At 35.1% G+C, this 22,902-nt stretch overlaps 1 protein-coding gene across 2 annotated transcripts; it reads left to right on the plus strand.

Annotated features, from left to right (window-relative positions):
- The first annotated feature begins 12,224 nt into the window (after positions 1 to 12,224).
- Positions 12,225 to 22,862, plus strand: LOC136814913 (cilia- and flagella-associated protein 119-like). 2 transcript variants are annotated; one of them, XM_067071336.1, is made up of 13 exons: positions 12,225 to 12,354; positions 15,928 to 15,963; positions 16,828 to 16,893; positions 17,102 to 17,188; positions 17,636 to 17,718; positions 18,018 to 18,088; positions 18,718 to 18,788; positions 18,931 to 18,976; positions 19,066 to 19,123; positions 19,474 to 19,541; positions 21,351 to 21,393; positions 22,011 to 22,075; positions 22,447 to 22,862. In XM_067071336.1, exons 2-13 carry the CDS (start codon positions 15,938 to 15,940, stop codon positions 22,570 to 22,572), a joined length of 810 nt encoding a protein of 269 aa, XP_066927437.1. In that variant the 5' UTR covers positions 12,225 to 12,354; positions 15,928 to 15,937; the 3' UTR covers positions 22,573 to 22,862. The 2 variants fall into 2 exon arrangements, with proteins under 2 accessions (XP_066927437.1, XP_066927438.1); XM_067071337.1 differs by lacking the exon at positions 16,828 to 16,893 and having other exon boundaries at positions 12,264 to 12,354; positions 22,447 to 22,670.
- Positions 22,863 to 22,902: the final 40 nt, after the last annotated feature.

Genomic DNA, 22,902 nt, shown 5'->3' on the forward strand with positions numbered 1-22,902 from the left:
GGGTTATTTTCTCATTAATCCCTTTAGAAGTTTTGCGGCGCATTTTTTGCTTGCGAGTCAAGTAAATGATTAGCGCTTTCGCAGCATTAATCTTTGATACGTATTTCAGCGGGACGCTAGCTAGTATGACTAACTGTCAAAGCTCACAATAACGACTTTCTTTTTATTACAGAAACCAAACGAGTGAGAACAAGTCATAAAACTAAAAGTCAACGCTCCGTGGTTGTGACGTAGTTTGCGAGATTATTAAGATCAAATGACATTTTCTACGTCATCTTTTTAAAGCCATTTCGTAGGAGAATGTGTCTTTCTATATAGTATAAGGAATTTTATAACACTTCATGGCAGATTAAAAAGACAATCAGAAAACAAAAGCTTCTTCGTTTTTCATTTTCACATTCATGGGGAAGAATGAAATTTTCAGAAGATGCTCTATTCGATATGACAATGAAATACCGTAAGTTGGTCTAATCTCAACATCTTTCTTCTAATTTCGACACCCTTCTTTAGAGATCGGAATAATATGAAAGTTGGAATTGGTGATTGAAAAGGAATTTTTCGTCTCTTAGTAGTACCACTAAGCAAAGAAAAATAATTTTGATTATTCTATTATTCTTAGCTCTAGAAAAGGGTGTCGAATTTAGATGAGGGATGTCGACATTAGACCAAGTTACAGTAATGAGGATTCCCAATTCCGTAAAATATCCCATTCCCCCTTCTCAATGCAGCTCACACTACTGGGTCAGAAACCGTTCGATTCGGACACACGAACGCTTTTCCATGCGTGACGAACGGGTCACCCGTTCGCGACGAATGCTTATGATTTTTTTTAATAAAAGCGTTCGTCACGAACGGGAAACCGTTTTTATAGAAAACCGTTCGTGAAGAAAGCTTTAGAAACTTCAAGATATAAAACCATACGCGAAGAATGCTTTTCCGTTTACCACGAATGCTTTTGAACAATCGTTTAAAATCGTTCGTCACAAACGGCTGTAAGTTTTTAAAAATGTGTGCTGAATGGCTCTTCTTAACAATTGTCAAAATTGTCGTCCTTAAAAGTATTCTATAGGAATAAAAGGAGCTTATTTTATGCAGTCTTTATGCTGAGCCAGATAAATCAAAGCTACTTTTTTACGCAACGATATCCTGTAAACAAGTGAAAGATCAAAATTTGTTTGGAGATGTGACCTCGCATTCTTTTGCTTTTGTAAACAAAAAAACTAAGTTGATTTCGAGCAATTTTACAATCGAATGTTTTGATTATACATAAGATAGAAAACGTTCTATTTATTATAAACATAAAAAGATTCGAAAGAGTATCAGTAAAAGTCTGAGGAATGAGGAATGTTTTTTTATTCAATGTATATTCATTTTTTCAAAACCTTTTTCTAATCTTGTCACACTTGTTTTTACTACATCCGCATCATCAGACCTTTCAATCAAAACAAAACCTTTAACAGAGGTTTTCCTCACATTGACTGTTTTTAAAGTTTAATGATGATAAAAATAATTTGATTTTTCTTTGACTTTAAACGGAGTCACTGAGACAGGGGTGTATAAGGAAAGTTTAATAATAATTAAAATCATTTGATTATTCTTTGACTTCAGTTGGAGTCACTGAGACAGGGGTGTAAGGAAAGTTTAATCTACTAAGGATGAAAATCATTTCATTTTATTGGTCAGCCTAAGCTGAGCATTCAAATAGGTAAAATTTTCCACGTCCAGTTCCATAAGACGGCAAAAAAAAATCCGATTTCCCGATCGATCTCACTTTGATTTCTAAACTTTCTTCCGATCGGGTTAACTTTTTGGGTACTTTTAGCGTGCGTTGTTTATCATAATGTGGTGTTTCAAGATGGCGGCTCAAGCGATAAGTCAGATGTGATAAGTCAGTGTTGTACCAAAGTATTTCCAGTGTAAATCTGTTGCAAGCTTCAATTTCTGTCATTTATTTTTTTAACTCGGCAAATCAAACACATGATTTTCATCAAGGGGATTCTTTTTCTACATCTTTTGAAGGTTTAAAGCCGTTTGCTCAAAGTTTTTGTTTATGTTGAATTTTCTGATACTTTTTATTGCTGCTTTTTATTAGTTTTTGCAATAAAAACATATTTTTCTTGTTTCCTCTAGGTGGGATTGATGGTGTTATAATGTTATTGGAATTTGATAAAGTTTACAAAAGTACAGCTACTGTCTAAATTTGATAAAGCCTGGATGCAATCGTGCTTTTTTGGACTTGGTTTGGAAGTGTTTGATAAGGCGAATCGCAAAAAATTATTTGATTCCCGTCATTTTTTTTAAAAAGTGGGGGTCATTCGGTCGGTCGGTCGGTCGGTTGATCGGTCGAAATTATTTTTCTTTTAAGAAGCAGCTATACATCTTGTTGAAAGGGAATCCGTGTGGACTGATCCGAATTAAGAAATTGAGAAACCGTGGATAAACTGGTTTTCGGTTTACTCTCCATTAGCATGCGGCTCGCTACTTCGATTTGAAAACTTGTAAACACAGAGCGTGCAGAGGTCGACATTGGAAATCCAGCAAAGCAGCGGAAAAGCTTTCCGACTCTCCAACTCTACCTGCTGACCGTAAATCAGGGTCGGTCAGATGACGGGAACCAAATGATGACATCACATCTCCTATTATTGGACTTGCAAAATTATGACAAATATGGTCTTTGAAATTTGATCAATTATATTAATATTAATGTATACAGTTCTTGTTGAAATTGATCTAACTATTTTTCACGCAGTTCCGGACGCAGATTGTGTTTTTCTAACCTTTTCTAACCTTGGCGCACGTTTTGACTGAATGATGGAATGGAATGAATGGCGATAACTTTTTATACATATCTCTTATCAGACTTGCAGAAAGCGGACTGCAGAAAGTTATGAAAAATGGTTTCTAGAATTTAATGAATTATACCGTCAAGTTACACAACATGCACACTCACGTCACAACTTGCACAGTCATAACAAACATATCCATCTGGTCTTCATTTAACATTGTTTTAAAGTTTAAAAAACACTGCCAGTGCTTGGCACAGAAGAGAGGACTCCCAGAGTTGAAATTAATTGCTACTCCGCTGCCCTGTTGAATTTATTTATTATGGTTGTGTGTTTATTCTGTCAAGGCGGTAAAGCGATCGCCCAAATTCATAGACCAATCAAAAGGGAGTTTAAAGCAAAATGGGGGAAAAATGAGCTTCCCTGAATAGTTATGAATTTTAAGTTTTGCTTTCGATTATCATTTGCGACCAGCAAAGTCTTCAAGATGGTTGTGTGCATGTTGTGTAACTTGACGGTACTAAACTACAAAATTTATTTACGAAGACTGGATGTAAATTATGTTTTTCTGACCTTGCCAAATTATGGCTTTGACTGAATAGCAGTCAGTTTTTACGTACTCATTGGCCTTGCAGACAACTGACAAATGGTTTCTGTAATTTGACCAAGTCTACCAAAATACAGTTCCTGTTGAAATGTTATAAATATGAACTACGTTTTGCAAAGATTTTGATGCAAATTGTGTTTTTCTGGAGTTTGTGCTTTGTGACTTAAAGTTTGTAGCTTGTTAGTTTAAAGTGTTATTGGAGTTTTATCAAGTAAAACAAAAAGTACAATTTCTATGTATATCTGATGGATATCTTTATTTTGGTTCTGACGTTTTGGCAATTTGCTAATTTATTTCTAGATAACACTTTGGTTAGATATGGATATTTTCTACATCCAACAGAAGAAAATGTATCATAACTGACTGGAATGAAATTAACAAAAAGTTTTAATTACACTATGTTTCTCTTTTATTTTATAGTAATGAACTATAGCTTAATTGTTTGATGTCGTAGAAACAGTGCTACAATGCTAAAGAGAAGTATACTTTGATCTTCTCGTGGGGGGGGGGGGGGGTGGAGGAGCTCTCAGGCTTGTTTTAAATAATTTTAAATCAAGTTATCAAATGTTTCACATTTTGTACATTATTCAACATTTTTGATCTACTCTGTTTCAGTACATCTGTTAACCCACTTATTAAAGCTATCTAGCTAAGCTCTATTGGCTGACCTTCCAGCCTCGGCTGGTTTATTTTGACTTCAAACAGGGTCACTGAGACATGGTGTAAAGAAAGTTTATTTGATACTGATGAAAATCATTTGACTTTTCTTAAACTTTTTACATAATTTGATCGGGTTCTTCGATTTGGGAGGGCTTGGCTTTGAGGCTATAATTTCAGCCACGTTGTAGGTTGTACACATCCCTTCTGATATGAGTTGTTATAGGAGATGCTGTATATCGTCTGGAATGTCGGTGAACAACCCTTGTCGAGGTACAAGGTAAGAAAAAAGAGCTAATCCTCTGTGGAAATTCACTTTAAAGCATATTTCATTTCATCAAGGATTTCATCGATACTTAACATGTCATTTCTGCTCTCTGTGAAGAAAAAGGAAGACAACGCAGTGTCATTTTATCAAGATAAAAAAGACCGCCATTCTTGGGCAACATTTTCTCTCCTTTTTTGCAACATTTAAATGAAAAAGAAGACATTCCAATGCTTATTACGTGATAGAAATCTCCCACGCTCTAAGAAAAGCTCTGATTTTCATTTTTACAATGTATATAACCTTTTCTTAAAATTAAAGAAGGACGGAAGTAGAAAAACGTGCAAGTTTTCGTACTAAACGCTAGTGACGAACGCTACCTTCTTAAAACGCTCGTTGCATAAACGAGTCGAATTCTACGTTTATAACGAACGCTTTGGAAAAGAAAGTCGCTCGAAAACCCCTGTCTCTTACTCTATTCTTTATCGAATGCTTTCTCCGTAACTTTTACGAGTACGTGTTTTTTTATAAGCATTGCGCTTATATAAGCATATCTAGGCTCATGTATGGCAAAAATTTTAGAGTTTTTCAGAATTTGTTTGCTTTTGGCTGGATTTTCGAAATTTCTCTAAAATTAATCGCTTTTTTCGAATCGCTTTCTTTGCAACTTTTAAGAGAGTTTCTAAGATCACTTTTATCAAATCGCTTTCTTCGTAACTTTTAAGAGTGTTTCAAAGATCACTTTTATCAAATCGCTTTTTTCGAAACTTTTAAGAGTGTTTCAAAGATCACTTTTATCAAATCGCTTCGTTTGTAACTTTTAAGAGTGCTTCTAAGATCACTTTTATCAAATTGCTTTCTTCGTAACTTTTCAGAGTGTTTCTAAGATCACTTTTATCAAATCGCTGTTTTCGAAACTTTTAAGAGTGTTTCAAAGATCACTTTTATCAAATCACTTTCATCGTAACTTTTAAGAGTGTTTCAAATATCACTTTTATCAAAGTCCGATTGCAGCCCTGCATTGTCGAAAATAATAACAAAGAATTTCAATGAGTGGGAAAGGGCTATATATACCAAACTTAATTTTTTATTAGGTTATTCCGATACAGGTGTTCTCTAAAAGATCTTTCGTGGTGAGACAGGGGTATCTTCAAAGTTTTTCTTTTAACTACTTAAATATTTCTGGTTTTGACTTTCTAGACGGAAGGAAGATTTGATTTGGACTTGAAAAGAAAAGTTACAAATGATTTTTACCTAAAGTTTCCTTATACCTTATCGACCCCGAACAGTTTTTTAAAGCAATTTTGCTGCAAATTTTTAATGACTTTTATTTCAATTTTGACCTCTTCTATAAAGTTATCCTTTTGAAAAAAACATAAGTAAATTCATTCCCCGTTCCATAAATTCGAGTACATGCTAAGTAAATTTTCTTAGAAATCTTTCCCATTAAAATCCATTCGTTGCGTTTGTGACGAACGGTTTTTTGAATAATTCTTTAAAAGCATTCGCGGCAAACGGAAAAGCACTCTTCGCATACGGTTTCATTTCTCAAATTTTTGTAAGCGTCCTTCACGAACGCTTTTCCTTTTAAACCGTTCGTCACAAACGGGTTAAAAAGAAAAAGCGTTCTTCGCGAACGGTCGCACTAAAAATTTTTTGTAGGGCGTTCGCGAAGGATGCAAAAGCACTCGTCGCGAACGGTTAACCCGTTCGTCACGAATGGAAAAGCGTTCGTGTGTCCGAATCGAACGGTTTCTGACCCAGTAGTGTCAATGGTTGCCGGAATGGTGTGGATAATTCCTTTGTTCTTTTGCCATTTTCTTTGTTCTAAGTGAGGTAAAGACGCTTCACAAATCGAAGTACTTCCACTAACTGCCGGGAAAAAGACACCTTTTTTGTATTTTCAAGGAATTTTGTTTGGGCGGAGCAAGGAATAATAGGACCCTGCCAACCCAGCGGACTGTCCGGTGGCAAAAAGTATCCTTTCGCTACACCGGACGCAATAAGTCTGGTGTCAGTCTGGTGTTGCATACAGGGAATTTTGGACGCCGGACATTTATGAAACAAAAAATTAAGAAACACCGGACGCACCGGACTGGTCATATCCAGTGTTTTGATTGTCGGGTGGAAAAAATATCCTTCTCTGACACCACACCGGTCACTTTCGCGTGTCCGGTGTTTGATAAGTCTGGTGTTTGATAAGTCCGGTGTGAGTTAACAATTTTGTAGAGTTTTAATTTTAGTTTTAGTTGACTTGTTCTCACTTGGTTGGTTTCAGGACCCTGCCGACGCACACCGGACTGTCCGGTGTATTTGTCCGGTGGCAAAAAGTATCCTTTCGCTACACTGGACGCAATAAGTCCGGTGTCAGTCCGGTGTTGCATACAGCTACAGGGAATTTTGGACGTCGGACATTTATTAAACAAAAAATTAAGAAACATCGGACGCACCGGACTGGTCATGTCCAGTGTTTTGAATAGACCTTTTCGCCTAGTTCCATCCGCCATATTGAATTGTATGCAAAAATTATGGTGGCCGAATTGCCGTGGTGAAATTCCCTTAGAAAGTATGCAAAACATATGCAAAAAGAAAGTATTAATTAAAAACTTACATGCATAATTGGCATTATATTAAAGTGTAATCTTGTAGAAGAAAGATTAAATTTGCTTCTCTTGAAAACTAAAAACAATTATATTCACTCATCTCTTAGAACAAGCACTTCAAAAGACCATAACATTAGACAGAATCTCAAACTGAAAAATCACCCGCGAAGGTAAAAAACAATCCTTATTCGGCTGACGGCAAATTATTCTCCTGGGAATAGAGCCGCCAAATGATCAAATCAAAACATTGATAAAGTGTGACGTCATAATTACTGCTTTCAGTTTGCGTGTTTTGAAAGTTTGATGTGTGTACTCCGTCTTCGTGGAATTTCTTAATGGCATGAAAACAGAACATGCAATGTCTTTAAGAACAAATTCCTAAAAGGCTTTTGTTGTTCTGTAAATATTTCTTTTTGGATTAAGAAATGCCATCTTTTATTGTTCTAATGATTACCGTGAGTGGTCCTAAATCCGACAGCCCTGCCTAAATCCGATGGGGTCTTTCAAAGATACAAACTAAAATAAAAACAAACCTTTCGCTGTGACACAATGAAGATACGATAGTATCTAAAGATATAAGAGTGTCAACTAAACTGAGAGATTTGATACACTGAACCAATTGAACCAAATAACAACAATTGCTTCTTATACAAAACATAATTTTTTATTACAAAATTGTTAAACGTTTTAAACACGAGCAATGGATTCAGAATAATAGAGGTAATTATTTTTACAACTCACATTTTACTGATCACATTAATTGACATCTTGACATTATAGTCATTTTGTTAGATGTTTTGTTTCCAGAGTTCTTGCAATAGTTTGTTGCTCAACTTGGAGAGGAAATTTTGGTAAACATAGATTTTTTTCATAGCAGTTATTTGAGGGGTCGGATTTAGGCAGGGATGTCGGATTTAGGACAACTCACGGTATAATATTTCTTTATAAGATGCTTTGTTGTCTTTTTAATCTTTGTGTAAACTTGCATATGTTTTGCATACATTCCAACTAAATCCAACCACGGCATTTTCGTTCCTGTATTTTTGCATACAATTCAAGATGGCGGACGGAAAGGCGAAAAGGTCTATTGATGATTGTCCGGTGGAAAAAAATATCCTTCTTCGACACCGGACATCCGACTTCCTTAAGTCTGGTGTAGAGATTGTCCAGTCGAGGATACACCCTTAATAAGAGATATACTCTATTTAAGAGAAGGTCTCTTAAGTAGGAGATTTCTTTCTCTTAACTAGGAGACTTTTCTCTCTTCGTTAATTTTTGGCCTTCCCATCATTTTGCGCAAGTTTTGAACTTCATAGATCTACTCAGCATGTTTTTTCTCCCTTCTAGCAAAATTTGGTTGAGTTTTGCTTATGTTTTGTGGACCTAGGATGGTTAGGGTCTATCAATCTAAAAGCCGATCTACATCATGAGAATTTTGTGAAAAGTAATAATATAGATCGGGCCATATTTAAGAAACGCGTTTAAAGCGCGGTCAAAACGCGGGTCAAACAGAAAGTGAGTCGCTCTTGTCTGTCCTAAATAAGGGGGTTGAGAAAAAACGCGTTTCGAAGGTCGAGGGTGTTTCTTCATTATTTTAAAAATTACGTCAACACATGCAAATGAGGCTATTTATGGTTTTTCGAAGTTTGAAAAAGAATGAAAAGGTATTTTATTTTGGTTTTTGGGTCATCAGAATCACGGAAATAGTAAGATTAAGCGAATACTTACTAGTATGAAGCTTGATCGATGTTTCCGTGAGTCTTCTTTCCGAAGGGTAGTGTAAATGAGAGACAACGTCGATCCAGATCAATCTTTGTAGCTAACTGCCAGGAGACCTGTATATCTCATAAACTTGTAATATTTGTAAAATATGGATATACAGTAGGGAGGGAATCAAGCGGCGGGCATTTACACTACCCTTCGGAAAGAAGACTCACGGAAACATCGATCAAGCTTCATACTAGTAAGTATTCGCTTAATCTTACTATTTCCGCTCGCTTCTTTCCGAAGCGTAGCATAAATGAGACTTGAAAGAACTCCTGGCAACGAAGGCGTGTTTGTGAAATATTTGAAATCTTTACGAATAAAAAAGATTAAATATGCTAACGCGAATAGGACTAGTAAATGTGAAACTAGATACAACTCACTATAGAGTATATAGACTCTTGAAAATTAATTGTCCATAATGACATTGAAATCCGTAATATTTTTGTGTATAAAACGTTCATAATGTTTGAAAAATGTTGTCTCCTTCTTCCAACATGCTAATCGTAACACTTCCTCGAGGTCAATGTTTAATGCCAGCGCCTTTGATGTACTTGCAGAACGGCAGCTGTGAGCAGAAAAATTAAAAATACCTGCTTTGGTTAATGTGTCTTTGACCCACCTTCTAAGAGAGTCTGTTGAAGCAGCTCTGTAAGGTTTCTTAGTGGTAATAAAGAGCTTTGTCACTTCTTTAGGTGCAAGCTTATTCCTACAGTTTAGGTAGGTTGCCATGGCCTGAACTACACATAATTTTTCATTTTCAAGATAGGCACTGTATTTAAACACGTCACCTCTCCGGTTTTGTGTGGAGTGTTTAAGTACATTGGAAGGGGTGATGGTGACTCCTATATTGCTGGCCATGATTTCATCCACATGAAAATTGAAGGCCGTATTAATCCTCGCACCGTTCAATAGTAATAAAAGACATAAAGTTTGATCTGGATCGACGTTGTCTCTCATTTATGCTACGCTTCGGAAAGAAGCGAGCGGAAAGAAGCGAGCGGAAACGTGATCTTTCACGTGATCTTATTTTCATATTGCGCAAATAGTCTGCTCTGAAGTAAATTGGTGAAACGTACAGAATTCTCCTAGTTTAGGTAACGTTCTCTTAAATAAGAGACTGAAAATCTCCTAATAAGGTAATCCTCTAACTTGGGTATTCTCTTATTTAGGGTATAATCCTCGACTGTTGTCCGGTGGTAAAAAAAATTCTCATTTTACACCGGACTTTAGCGTGTCCGGTGTTCGTTAAGTCCGGTGCGTCGGCAGGGTCCTGGAATAATAAAAAGCTGAAAGAAAGAGGATAGAAGAAAAAAGGGTTTCATTGATAAATAATTGAAGGCTCAAGAAGATCCAGAAAATACCAACCCCTGAGAATGGTCATTTGCCAGGCCTGGGATTTGAAGTTTTCCAGTTTTCCTGTGAACTGGATCTGTCTTGTGTTGTAGACAATAAACTAAAAGCAAGAAAAGGATGCTGTCATCTGCCTGTCTATTTTTCTAAAATAATTTTGTTTTGATCTTTAGAAGCATGAGCTTTATCTGGTCAAAAGCAAAGTCGATGCTTACGGCATTCTAAAAGATCGCCTTTGCATGGGCTCGATTGTTCAAGTTCTACTCATAGATCCCAAGTAATTTGCCGTTAGTAAGCAAGCCGAAAACTAGCCTGTTGACGAAAACCGCTTTTTTATCGCGATTTAACGTCTGTTACTTTTTGCCGTGGAATCGAATGTTTTTGGACGGGAAAGTCCGTCCAAGATTTTCTCTTCGGCGCGGCGTATTTTGCCGTGACTTTGGACAAGTTGCACTCCATCGCATGTGCCTTTTTCTGATTTTTAAGAAGTCATTGCATTGCTTCGAGCGGTAAAGTTCAAATAGATTTTCGAACTTTCGAATTTTGTGATTCGAATGTTGAAAATTGTTATTGAGCGATTTTTTTTGTTTTGAAAAGTGAATGGCTCTTTCTTGAAAAGAAACAAAAAAGCAGCAGTGTGAGCTGAATCTGCGGAAGGAGGAGAAAGAAGATGGAAATTTTTTATTGCATCAACAGCAGCAGAGTTGTTGGGTTATTTCCATAACAGGATTGTAGAAGCCGAGAGATTAAACTGTTAACATGGTGAATGAAAATTATCAAATCATTTCTTATGCTTTGGGTTGGATCCTAGCCATAATAGTGCTGATGATGATATACTAAACTTGGTTTGGACTTTTAGTATGCTTTGGGATGGCAACGAACATCTTTTGGATATGACTTGAAACCTAGAAGAATTTATCCCTCGCTTATTCCAGTGGAAAGAAGAATTGTTTTTATTGGCTGTTCGACGTGGTTTGTGATCGCTAGTTTGAAAATGTGACATAAATTGAAATTGAATTGTAGAATGTAAATTGACATATGATTGAAAGTAAACTGAAATTTGATTGTATTCGATTCGAAAGAATTTAATTATTGTTGCTGGGTATGGAAATGATTTTCTTCAGCTCTCTCAGCACCAGTGGCCATTGTCATTGACAAATCTTGACATATCAAAACTTGACAATATTTTTTTTATTTTGATTTAAACTTATGCGCTGAAGTTGATACAAATAATGACAGATTTTTTATAATTTTATGTGAAAAGTTTTGTTTTGTATAATTAGAGTTTAAAGGTTTACTACCAATTAATTTTGAGTGAAGATTAAAAACTTTTAAATTTCTCAACTTTGGAAACTAGATAGCCAGTAAAATTTGGAGGTTTTGCTTCGAACTGTGGGAGGAATCTAATCAAATTTTATTATTTTTATCTGACTTTTCTTTTAAGATTTTACAGTCATGGTCATAGTTTTATTACAACTTTTATAAAAACTTTGATAATTCTTTAAGTAAATAATGATGTAGCAAATATTTATTTTTGTTTTGTACCTCTGTATCTTGAAATTGCACGAGATCAACTTGTTCCATCAAATAATAGTCTTGGAATCCTCATTATTTTACATTCCTGTTTCAAAGACTGGCTATGGCTAGTGTTGAGAGTTTTCTTTGATTTTGGTTGTTTCTCAGCAAGGAAGAAAACCTTTTGAAGAAAGGGGGTTTCCTTTATTAAATTAAGAGCCTGTTGACAATACCTTTAATTTGAGCTGCTTGGAGACTTTTTTGCTTCTATAGTTCTTTCGTTATAAAGGGGTGTATCAAAATATTCTCGTTTTGAAAAACAATTATTTCTAGCTCACCAAAACCGATCCCGATCCCGAGGATTCTTTTGTTTTGATTTTATGCACGGAACTCTAAAATTAAGACTAGATTTAACATCGACGCGCAACCTCTCTACCAAGAAATTCTATTCGGTCGTCCATTCCAGTCTTTGCTTTCCAGTTCCGTGTTTTTCCCGCCTTTATGCACTCCGCACGGAATCGACGCCACCCTCCACCACAGTGCGATAACTTTCGACAAACGCTTCAAAGTGTAACTGACCATAAAAGAAAGAAAAAATTTGGTTTGTGGGAAGTTACTGGCTAGCCGAAAACTAACAAATCGTGATCAACACGAAAAACTCTATACACAAATCTTCTGATCATAATTTCTTGGTATGGCAGACGATATCATCCACCAGGATGCATGATTATGGCCTGATTCTCTGACATCGTTAAGTTAAGGCCAGCCTCCATTGGTATATCCCAACAAAGTTAACTTATTTTTTGGGTAAGATTTCTTTTATCTTGCTTTTAACCAGCCTCACAGATTGATCAGTTTTTTATCAGGTGGTCAGCATTTGTTGTGTTTCTTATCTTATTAAGGCCGATGGAATTTGATTTTTTGTTTACCATAAGACAGTGTAGACCTAAAGCTCTAAAACACCATCTAATAACATGAAAACCAGAATATGATTCTTCAATGGGAATCAAAACTATAAAGTGCACTTACAAACATCAATTTGTCAGATCTAACAAAATTAATAACCGCACTGTCATCATTGACAATAAAACAAACGATTTTCTGTCAAGAGCCTTGTAAACATTCCAACAACTTCCATCGAAATGATCTATCACAGCTCAGTCTACCATTTTTAGCGCGGACCGAGGATTGAGCCGAGAACGCTCCGCGAACTCCTGCGCGGGTGAATACTTCAATCTGTGAATCATTTTCTCAAGCGAAGAGTACGCGAAGCGATTCTAGCTTTACGATAGTGTCGTTGGACATCAATGGATAGTATTCAATCATCATTATCCCTTTATTTTCATTCCTAGAACTTTTGCAAAAAAAAGGAAAAATAGAAAAGTTGTATTTTTTACTGCTCCATTCACATACTGAATTTGAAAGATCTTCTATGTGGCGTTTTTTTGCAAACTTCAAAAAACTGATTTTTGTCCCGCCTTTGCGGGACTTTGGCTTAAGTGCTTGAGTGCACCATAGGGTACAAAGTCCAAACATGCGTTTCCCGTAATTTTTGTATGAAGAGCTAGGTCTATACTGTAAGATCAATTTTCTGAGGCCAAGTTGTCATTATTCATTATTCATTATTTTGCAATACATGCGAAAAACATTATAGGAGATATAATTCTTAAATAATTGGCATTTCTTTGCCAGTTTTCTATTCATGGTGCACCAATTGGGGTACCATGCTTTTTAAAAATTGATTTAACCAACTCAATTTCAGTTAGGAACATTTGGCGACTTCTTGTACGCAAATTCAATCAAAAAAATCCTTACGGCACTCATAAAAAAATTATGTTTCCACAAACCTTTGTGGTAAAATATTTTTCTTTTTATAAAGATATTCTTTATCTTTTTAAAGTTCATATATATGCAAACGAAGAAGACAAAAATACAGTGTTAAGAGCTATCACTAAAGGAGAATGATTGCCTATCCGGGTGACAAAAGATCTTACGAAAAGTGAAAGGAAGACAATCAAAGAGTGGTGTATGAAAGCCTAAGAGATGAATACTTCACTAAGGGACACAAACTTTAAATTCAAAGTCAGGGGGAGCCCTAGGAAAAAACTCTACCTTATGAAAATTGTAAGCCGGACAAAGAGCGGTTCATAGAGGCCCGTGTGCTCGCACGGTGGCCTGGAAACTTGTATAGCATTATTATTATTATTTATTTATATACCGTGAGTGGTCTTAAATCTGACAGCCCTGCCTAAATCCAATGGGGTCTTTTAAAGATACCCAGGCGGTGTCAATCAAACAACTTCAAACAAAAAAGCGCAATCGAACCAAGCGAACCTAATCGAACGCGATAATTGTGTTTGGTTGTCGAACGTAATCAAATCTCAATCGAACGGCCGATTCCTGGGTAATATTCGATTGTGTTCGATTGCGTTGGAGTAAGGTTAGATTAGTTCGATTGATAGTTGAACTATGTTCGATTGTCATTTGCATTCGAATAATCTTCGATTTCGTTCAATTAGGATTATGTTTGATGAGTTTGATTAAACTCCGTTAGGGCTTTTTTCCGCTTTTTAGCAGGTGGCCGAGTGCTTAAGTACCGTACCAAAGCGAATAAAATCTATGATTGAATCAATCGAACGTAATTGAATACAATTGAATGTAATCGAATCAATCGAACAGCAAATCCTGGGTAATTCAGGGGGGGTCTTGCAGTTACTCCTTGACACTATGTGGAGTAACTGCAATTTTGGACATTTTCTACAGACACCACCACCCTTGCAGTTATTCCATAGTGTACTAACTGATTTTACCCTCAAAATTGGTGTATACCACCCCAAAAAATGCCAAATTTGGCAATTTTTTCACTGAATTCCTCATTTTTGATACCATTTTACTGGGTACGTCTTATTAACGACCGTTCAAGAGTTAAATATCTCAATAATTTTCCAAGTTTGTTAAAATATCTTTCATGCCTTGATTGAAGAAAAAATTTATGTTTTTTTTTTACTTTTGAAAAAAATGTTTTGAATTTTTTTGCTTCCGGAATTTTTAAAAACCTAAAATTTTAAGTGAAAAATAAAAAAATGTGCTCACTTAGTACACCATATCCTACCAAAATCGACAATTTTGGGCTTAGGCACCACCCATGTTGCAGTTAGTCCACTGGTGGAGTAACTGTTTTCCCAAATTTTGGTTTATATACCACCACGGTAGTAATTGTCATAGTGTTTATATAATAACTGCATGACCCCCCCCCCTGGGTAATTTTCGATTGCAATTCAATTGCGTTCGACAATCGAATTGCAATTATTCGATTGCGTTCAATTGCGCTCAATTGATTTGGCGTTCAATTCATTCGATTGACACCGTCTGGAGATACAAACTAAAATGAAAATCAACGAAGACTGTGACTCAACAAAGATACCAAAGTGTCAACTAAACAGAGAGATTTGATACACTGAACCAATTGAACTAAATAACAATAATTGCTTCTTGTACAAAACATAATTTTTTATTACAAAATTGTTAATTTTTTAATGAAATTTTTTTTATTGTTATTTTAAACACGAGCAGCAGATTCAGAATAATAAAGGTAATTATTTTTACAACTTACACTTTTTGATCACATTAATTGACATCTTGACATTATAGTCATCTTGTTAGATGCAGGTTAAATGTTTTGTTTCGAGAGTTCTTGCAATAGTAGTTTATTGTTCAACTTGAAGAGGGAATGTTTGTAAACATAGAATTTTTTTTCATAACAGTTATTTGGGAGGTCAGATTTAGGCAGGTCTGTCGGATTTAGGACCACTCACGGTATAAAGGATTCCCAAAAATCACTTCCCTTAAAATAATAATTTTCTCAGGATTTCTAAGTGCATTGCCATGACTATGTTCAATTACATTCGATTGATTCATTGTATTCGATTTTATTCACTCTCGAGTACCATACTTAAGCGCTCGGCTGTCCATGCTAAAAAAGCTCTAAAGGAGTGGTCAAATTTAATTAATTGCAATCAAACTTATCAAACATAATTGTAATCGAACATAATCAAAGATCAATGGGAAGGTAATTTACAATCAATCGAAGATTACTTGCACGCAATTGAACACAATCGAATATTACCCAAGAAGCGTTTGACAATCGAATTGCACTTATTTGATCTCGTTTGATTACGTTCAATTGCAATTTTCGTTTGAAGTTGTTAGATTGACACGGTCTGGGCATTGAAGGTCTCTCTTGGGAATCAAATCCATTGCTGAAGCCATTGCCATCTTAAAATAAAGAAAGACCAGTTTTTCTGGGCTATTTTTAGGCTTGTGGTTGAGAAAAAAATCAACATAATGATTAACCCCTAATCTTTGAATTTTATCTCTTAGAGCAAAAGACATGGGCAAACCATCAGTTTCTATTTGGTAAGGTCATTATCTTTATTTTATTAGCAATTTGTGTTTGTTATTTTTCTATATCAATATTCTATATTTGTTTCTTTGTTTGCATATCCCAGGCTGCTTTGCTGCAGTAAGGGCTAAAAAATTCGACTTTTTAGATTTCTTCTTGATTCAAAGAAAGTATATCTCCAAATCCAGGGCAATACCCTGGGTTACAAAATAAAGTCTACACTAATGTAGAGTGCCTGTCATGTGGTATTATCATTAATCTTTGCAATTGAGCCTCCCCTAATCAGAAGAAAAAGTTACAAATTACAGCTTACAATAATACACCTATCGACCCTGTTGTGGTCAGCATGAGGAGACTGGTAAATGAAGCTGAATTTGACCCTTATCTGTTTCCAGATGGTGTCAATCGAACGAATTGAACACCAAATCAATTGAACACAATCGAATGCATTTGAATGTTACCCAGAATTTGCTGTTTGATTGCTTCAATTATTTTCGATTATGTTTGATTAATTCAATTGTATTGTACTTGTGCACTCACTCTTAGCTAATTTTCTTATGGTGTGGGCCAATATGATTACAATAAAACTTAACTTCAAACATTATATCATAATCAAACATAATATTAGCTCAATCTAACATAATCAAATATTACCTAGGAATTGGCCTTTCAATTGTGTTCAACAATCGAATTGCAATGATTTGATATTATTCGATTGCGTTCAATTACATACGATTGGTTCAATTGGGATTTTAATTCGAACGTCTGTTCAATTAAACTGTCTGGCTGTTTTAGTACATTAAATATTTATAATAGATGTCAATGATAATAAACCTTCAGTTTCTTGTATTTATCCATTTTTTTTTACTTTATTCCAGGGAGGATATACATCTAAGTGATGCAACAACAATATTATCATTTGAAACTCCTCAAGAAATAAAAAAGTTAGTTCCTAAAATAAATACTTATGAATATTGAAATGGAGTGTTAATTATTCTTTTTCTTTGGGTCATTTTAAGCATTTAATTGGTTCGATGGTTGATGTTGTATATTGTGTTGTTTTCTATTGTAGTGCAAATTTTAAAAGTAAAAGAAATTCTTTAAAATATTTCATTTGACTATGATTATTTGATTATTTCTTTGTTACTTTAGTTTCATTGTGAAGAAATTTAACATTGACTTAATAAAGGATGGTTTACGTGGAAAGATAATCTTGGACCTCTATTATTACACTTTGGTGTATCCTTTTCAATGTCACTGCTATCATTAATAATTGAATAAAAAAATAAACTTTGTCAGGGTACTTGCTTTGCAAGATAAGGTAGATTAGACATGTCTAAGCCAAAGTTCAAAAAAGAATTTTATAAATTCTATACAATTTTTGAAGCTTTTATGCCCCTATGTAAGACTTTTTTTTCAAAAATTACAAAATTAAATCGAAATTTCAAGAACATATGATGTTTCAAGGAGTTAATTTTTGAGTATTTGCAATTTTGGAACCCAGCTTATTTATGGTTTTTGTACCCATTTCAAGAACTTTTGCCATAATTAATCCATTTTTTTCTAAATATTAAAAAGTTGTTTATCACTGGGCTATCCTTGTAAAAATCCTGTATTAGTGAATTATAAGGTTTTTTCAAGTAAAATTACTTAGGCTCTTCTTTAACATTGCTTTCATCATATCAGTTTTGCAAAAGAGAATGGTTTCAATGAAGAGCAAACATCTGCCTTCTTTTCGATTGTGAAAAGAACTCATGGCAAAACTATTGGTAATGAATTTTTGGCTAGCTTTGATGGCCATTCTATTTAGAGCTTAAAGCTCAAAAAGTTAAAAACTTCTGAAGGCTTCAAAATTTTTGGATGCTCTTGTGTATATAGGTATATAAGGGGAATGCATTTGAATAATATTCAATTTGCTGCAATGACTTCATGAAATTATGTAACTTTCCTGTTTTTTTACCAAATGCCCAAAATACTGAATCAGCTATCCCTCCTGTAAAAGTGACATAAGGTTGCATATCCTTAAGATTGTGATGTTTTTCAAATCTTTTAATATCTTTTTCATTAGAGACTCCGTATGGTAACACGGAAGAAGCATTCCGTTTTTTCCAAAATATGCTAACATGTCATTCTGTAAAGGTATCATGAATTATAATTTATTGCTAACTGTTTTTGTTTTTTTACGGGGTATGTCACAAGTTTTTACGCAATGCAATTGTTCTTTTCACATGACAACGGGCTTACATAGCAAGGAGTTGCCCGTCATTAAGAAAATTCATTGTGACGTCAATTATTTTCAAAGAAAATGGACACTACATTGAAATCATTTGTCTTCATTTATCATGTCTGACATCAGAAATTCACACAATAATTCACTTTATCTTTTTTAGTCGTCTATCCCAGTCCTTTAGGCTATAAAGTGTTGAAAATTGGCCAAAAGTTATTCTCAAAGGAAACAGTTTTACAAACACAATAATGACCGATTAGTGAGGGTTGTACTGAAGATATTGCCCTCGGTTTGTAACTTGACCTCAGGCAATATTTTCTCGGTACAGAAGCTCTCACTAACCGATAGTCATTGTTTTATTACTGGAATTCTGAAATAAAATAAAATATACTGGTTCCACTTTACTGGGTAGGAAATTTGAAGGTTCCAGGAGGGGGGGGGCAATAAGCAGTTACTGTCCTCGATTAATTATGACTTTTTGGTGTGTTTACTGACTGAAGATCTGATATCTTTGAAATGGATTTTCTTTTGTATTTTTCAGCGTCCACCTTTCTATGTTGATCTGTTTAACATCCAGCAAACAAAGATAATTACTGACTATGTTCTAAACACGTAAGCATTGTATTTGGGAATTAAATCAGTTCCTTAAAAACGTGGATTGAATTAAAACATAGATTACTGATTTTGATATCCAGCTATGTTTAGAAATTTCAGTTATGCTTACATTGAACAAACCAATTTGATTTACCTTTAGATATTTCAAACATTTCAAACTGTACAAGTATGCATTCACACCAAAGGTAGGTCTCAAAATATTACATAAAGTAGTCCAGGGAAATTTGACATGAGATAACTCAGTAGCACTTCACTCTCATCATCTTCTTTTCAGGTTACGATGAATGTCTCGATTACATACCAAGGCTTGAAACCTGAACCTGAACCTATACGTAAGAAGAATCTCAAATTCTCCTCCTCCTTGATCTCATCTAGAGAGCAGACAATATCACTCTTCCTCCCCTCCCCTCTCTCAAAGTTTCTCAAATGTGTAATACTGCAGGTTGTCTTGGAACGGTGGTCAAAGAAGGTTTGAGGGAGAGCAATTACTCCCATTAAAAAAGTGACATCAAAAGGAAAACTCTCCGCCATTGATTTAGTTTCGCCCACTTTGTAACAGCCGTTGTGTCAACAGAAACAGGTTTTCTTCTCCTTAATTTATATAACTGGGTACAAGGGGGTAACATAATTGCTCGTTGATATACAAATTATTGTAATAGTATTTTGATTCTTCTCTTTTCAGCGGAAATCACTGCAGAAGATTGTGACGAAAATCGCGATGAAATACCTTATGATGAGTCTTCAATAAATGTAAGAATATTTTTTGTAGATTACGATGCCCGCTGGGATGGCCATTTTTTTGGTCGGCCCTCTTGCTTACTTTTTATCAATGTTTAGTAAGCGAGATATAACATATCACTTATAAAGGCCGGTCTCCACTTTCGCGCGAAATGGGCGACAGTTTTTTCTTAACCTTTTTTGCCTGAAGAAAAGATTACGTCATAAAAAAGTTTTGCGCAAACAAAAAAAAAAGTTGAAGAGAGTTCTACTTTTTTCATCCGTTGCGTCAATTTCGACCAATCGAATTGCTTCATTTTTCAACCAACCAATGACTTTCCAAAAACATCAAAAAAATTTTCGCTCATTTCGTGCGAAAGTGGAGACCAGCATTAAAGGATTGATTTCCACAAAGTATTGAAACTTAAAATATTGTTTGTGAGTTTATTGTGAATGAACCATACTAGACCAGTGACCGAGGTTGTGAATTGTGTCACTTCGTAGGGCACCCCCTAGATCAGGGCGAATTTTTGATATTATGCTGCTAATAAGATGTAGAATTGACAAAAAAAATTTGCGCTTCAAATCTCCTGCAGTTTTCGAGTGAATCGATTTTTAGTTAATCAAGGGTCTCCCCTTTACTAACGTTTTTTCCGAAGTTTGAAAATCATGTATTTGATGCTATAATCAGATTCAGTGCTAGAAGTAGGTAAAGAAAATGGCGATATTTGTTATGTTTTAACAATCTGGTGCCGAGAAATGGCATTTTTAAGGCGAAAAATCAACGTTTTGGGCGTTTTCCGATGACGTCAGCATTTTGATAAGAGCATTTCAAAAGAAAATCATTCTCACCGTTGGATAGCCTTGAATTAGTACTATCCAAAAATGGTATGGTTTGTTAAGTTTTGGTGTCTAGCTCTCGTGATATAGATATGCTGAAAAACTGCTGACTCAGCAAAAAATATCGATAATTTTTGATATCTAAACCAAAATATCTCGAGATCTAGACATCAAATGAAAACTGCAGGAGATTCGAAGGGCAAATTTTTTTGTCAGTTCTACACCCTATTAGGAGCGTAATATCAAAAATTTGGGGTGCCCTACAAAAACCTGTTTTAAGGCTTTTTCTGAATCTCGGACACAGGTCTATACAAAAAACATTGTATCTAAATAAAAAACCTTGGATCTTAAGACCAAGCAAAGACAATTCTTTGTTGAGTGCTCCTTTTAAACGTTATTTTATTGTAAAGTGAATTTTAACATTTACTCTTAGGTTCCAAATAAACAGGGGGGTTCGAATAAACGGGGGGGGGGGTTGGAAAATTTTCAAAATTCAAATAAACGGGGGGCCTAAATTGCCGGGGGGGGGTTGCAAATTGTACTTTGGAAAACCCAAAAATAAGGTAAATATAGGCTAAAATCGGGCTATTTAGAGCAGAATAAGGGACTTTTCTTTGAAAGCTGATAAAATTCTTAAGAATTAATAAACGGGGGGAGGGTCCTAATAAGGTCCGGGGGGTTGGAAAATTTTCGAAAAATTAACAAGCGGGGGGGGGGGGCGTTTATTTGGAACCTAAGAGTAAATAGTAATACCTTGAAATTTAAGTAAGACTATCCTCTTTCTAACTTTTAAGCTCAACCAGTAACCAAGACTCTTTTTGCCTCTTGACCCAGCTGACGATGTTTCAACCATTATCTTTAATGTTTACAACGTCTAAATAGCGTTAGATGAACGTTGAAAGAACGTTGTGTGCCAGCTGGGGAGGTCATCAAACGTACAAATTTTATTTTTGAGTCCTTTCTGTAGTTTTCTTTCCTTATCAAAATATTTTTAATTTTTAGGAAGGGAGTGAAATATCAGTGGAACCTAAAGAATCTGAAGATGGTGCTTTGTTTGTTTTATTTCATTTGATGTTTTTATATCCCATCAAGGAAAATTCTTCTGCCGACGACCCATTTTTCGCCCTGCCTATTCTAATTGTGAATTAAAGTGGGCAGATAGTTGGCTGTCTAAAGTCAATGCATTGCCCTCTTTTGACGTCAATGCCATGTCTTCTTTCAATCTTTTCTAAGCAAAGATTTCAACTGTCAACTTTGCGCCCCCTTTTTGCCTACTCAAACAATTAGAATAGGTAGGGCAGAAAGTTGACCGTCTAAACTAGAGGTAAACAATTAAAATGGAAAATTTAAATTGAAGGTTTATTTCCTATGAAACCAATCATATGGAAATAACTTTGCTAATAAGATTACATTTTTATAAATAAATTGCATACATAAGTGTTGATTTTAAATCATGTTTGAAGAGAAGCACTTACTTCATAAGTTCTTTATTTACATGGGGTCGAATTTCAAAACACGTGAATTTTGTTGAAAGTCACACCACTTGTTTTCTATAACGCGTGACTTGGTCCGATCATGTTGTCATAGATATTCATTGCTTGTATTACGAGTTCTCCCTTAATTGGTGTTCCCAACTCTAAAATTGTTTTTTATACCTTTCAGAAAATCCTGCTATGCGAGAGTTGAAGAGGATTATACGAACCACACTGGACGAACAGATCAATAAAGTATATTTTGTACTATTACAAAAAAACTTTCAGTTTCACTCCCTTCGATCTACCAGACTTTTTGCCGTTCAAAAGTTTCAAAGAAAAGCTCTCAATCAGGGTCTCAATCTCAATCTTGCTGAAGCTGCACTAAGAATTGTATCATAGGTTTCTCAATTAAAGAACAACATTTACCAATTCTATCAGTAGCAGTAATAATCTTAGTTCCAAAAAAGGTCTATCGACCCCTTGAACACATTTCTGCACGAGTTCTAAAAGGTTCAACAAAACGATTTGATCTCTCCTTTTTTTTAAATCTGTGTTGATTCTTTTAATTGAAAATCCATGTATTCAGCAAACCAATAACCGTATATTCATCAAAATTATTTTAGTTAAAACTAAACATGGACCAGAAGTTGAAGTCGAATGAAGATACAGTGATGTCAAAGATGACGGGCGTGTCTGGGCGTGATCAGCCATCTGCAAAGGGAGGGAGAAAAGGAGGAAAGAAGAAATAACCTGCCTCTAAATTTTTCTCATGCTCAAATTATGATGAAGAGAATCTCAACTTCTGGATTCTCACATAATAGAACAGTAGAAATGTTCAAAAGTTGAAAACACTGTCATGACAGGCTCTATTATACTATTAGAATCGAAAGATTGTTCATCCAGAGTTGGATCAGCTAATTGTAACATTCTTATATCTCGGGCTTTTGTATATATTTTGTAAATAGAATGAAGTATAATATTTTGAATATGAAAGGTTAATATAATAATATGTGAAAAATAGCCAAAATGTTTAAGCTAACCTGATAGTTTATTATTATAGGAGTATATTTCGCAGGTCT

The sequence above is a fragment of the Clytia hemisphaerica genome, unplaced genomic scaffold, assembly GCF_902728285.1.
Source record: "Clytia hemisphaerica strain Z4C2 unplaced genomic scaffold, Clytia hemisphaerica genome assembly, whole genome shotgun sequence".
NCBI classification, from domain to species: Eukaryota; Metazoa; Cnidaria; class Hydrozoa; order Leptothecata; family Clytiidae; genus Clytia; species Clytia hemisphaerica.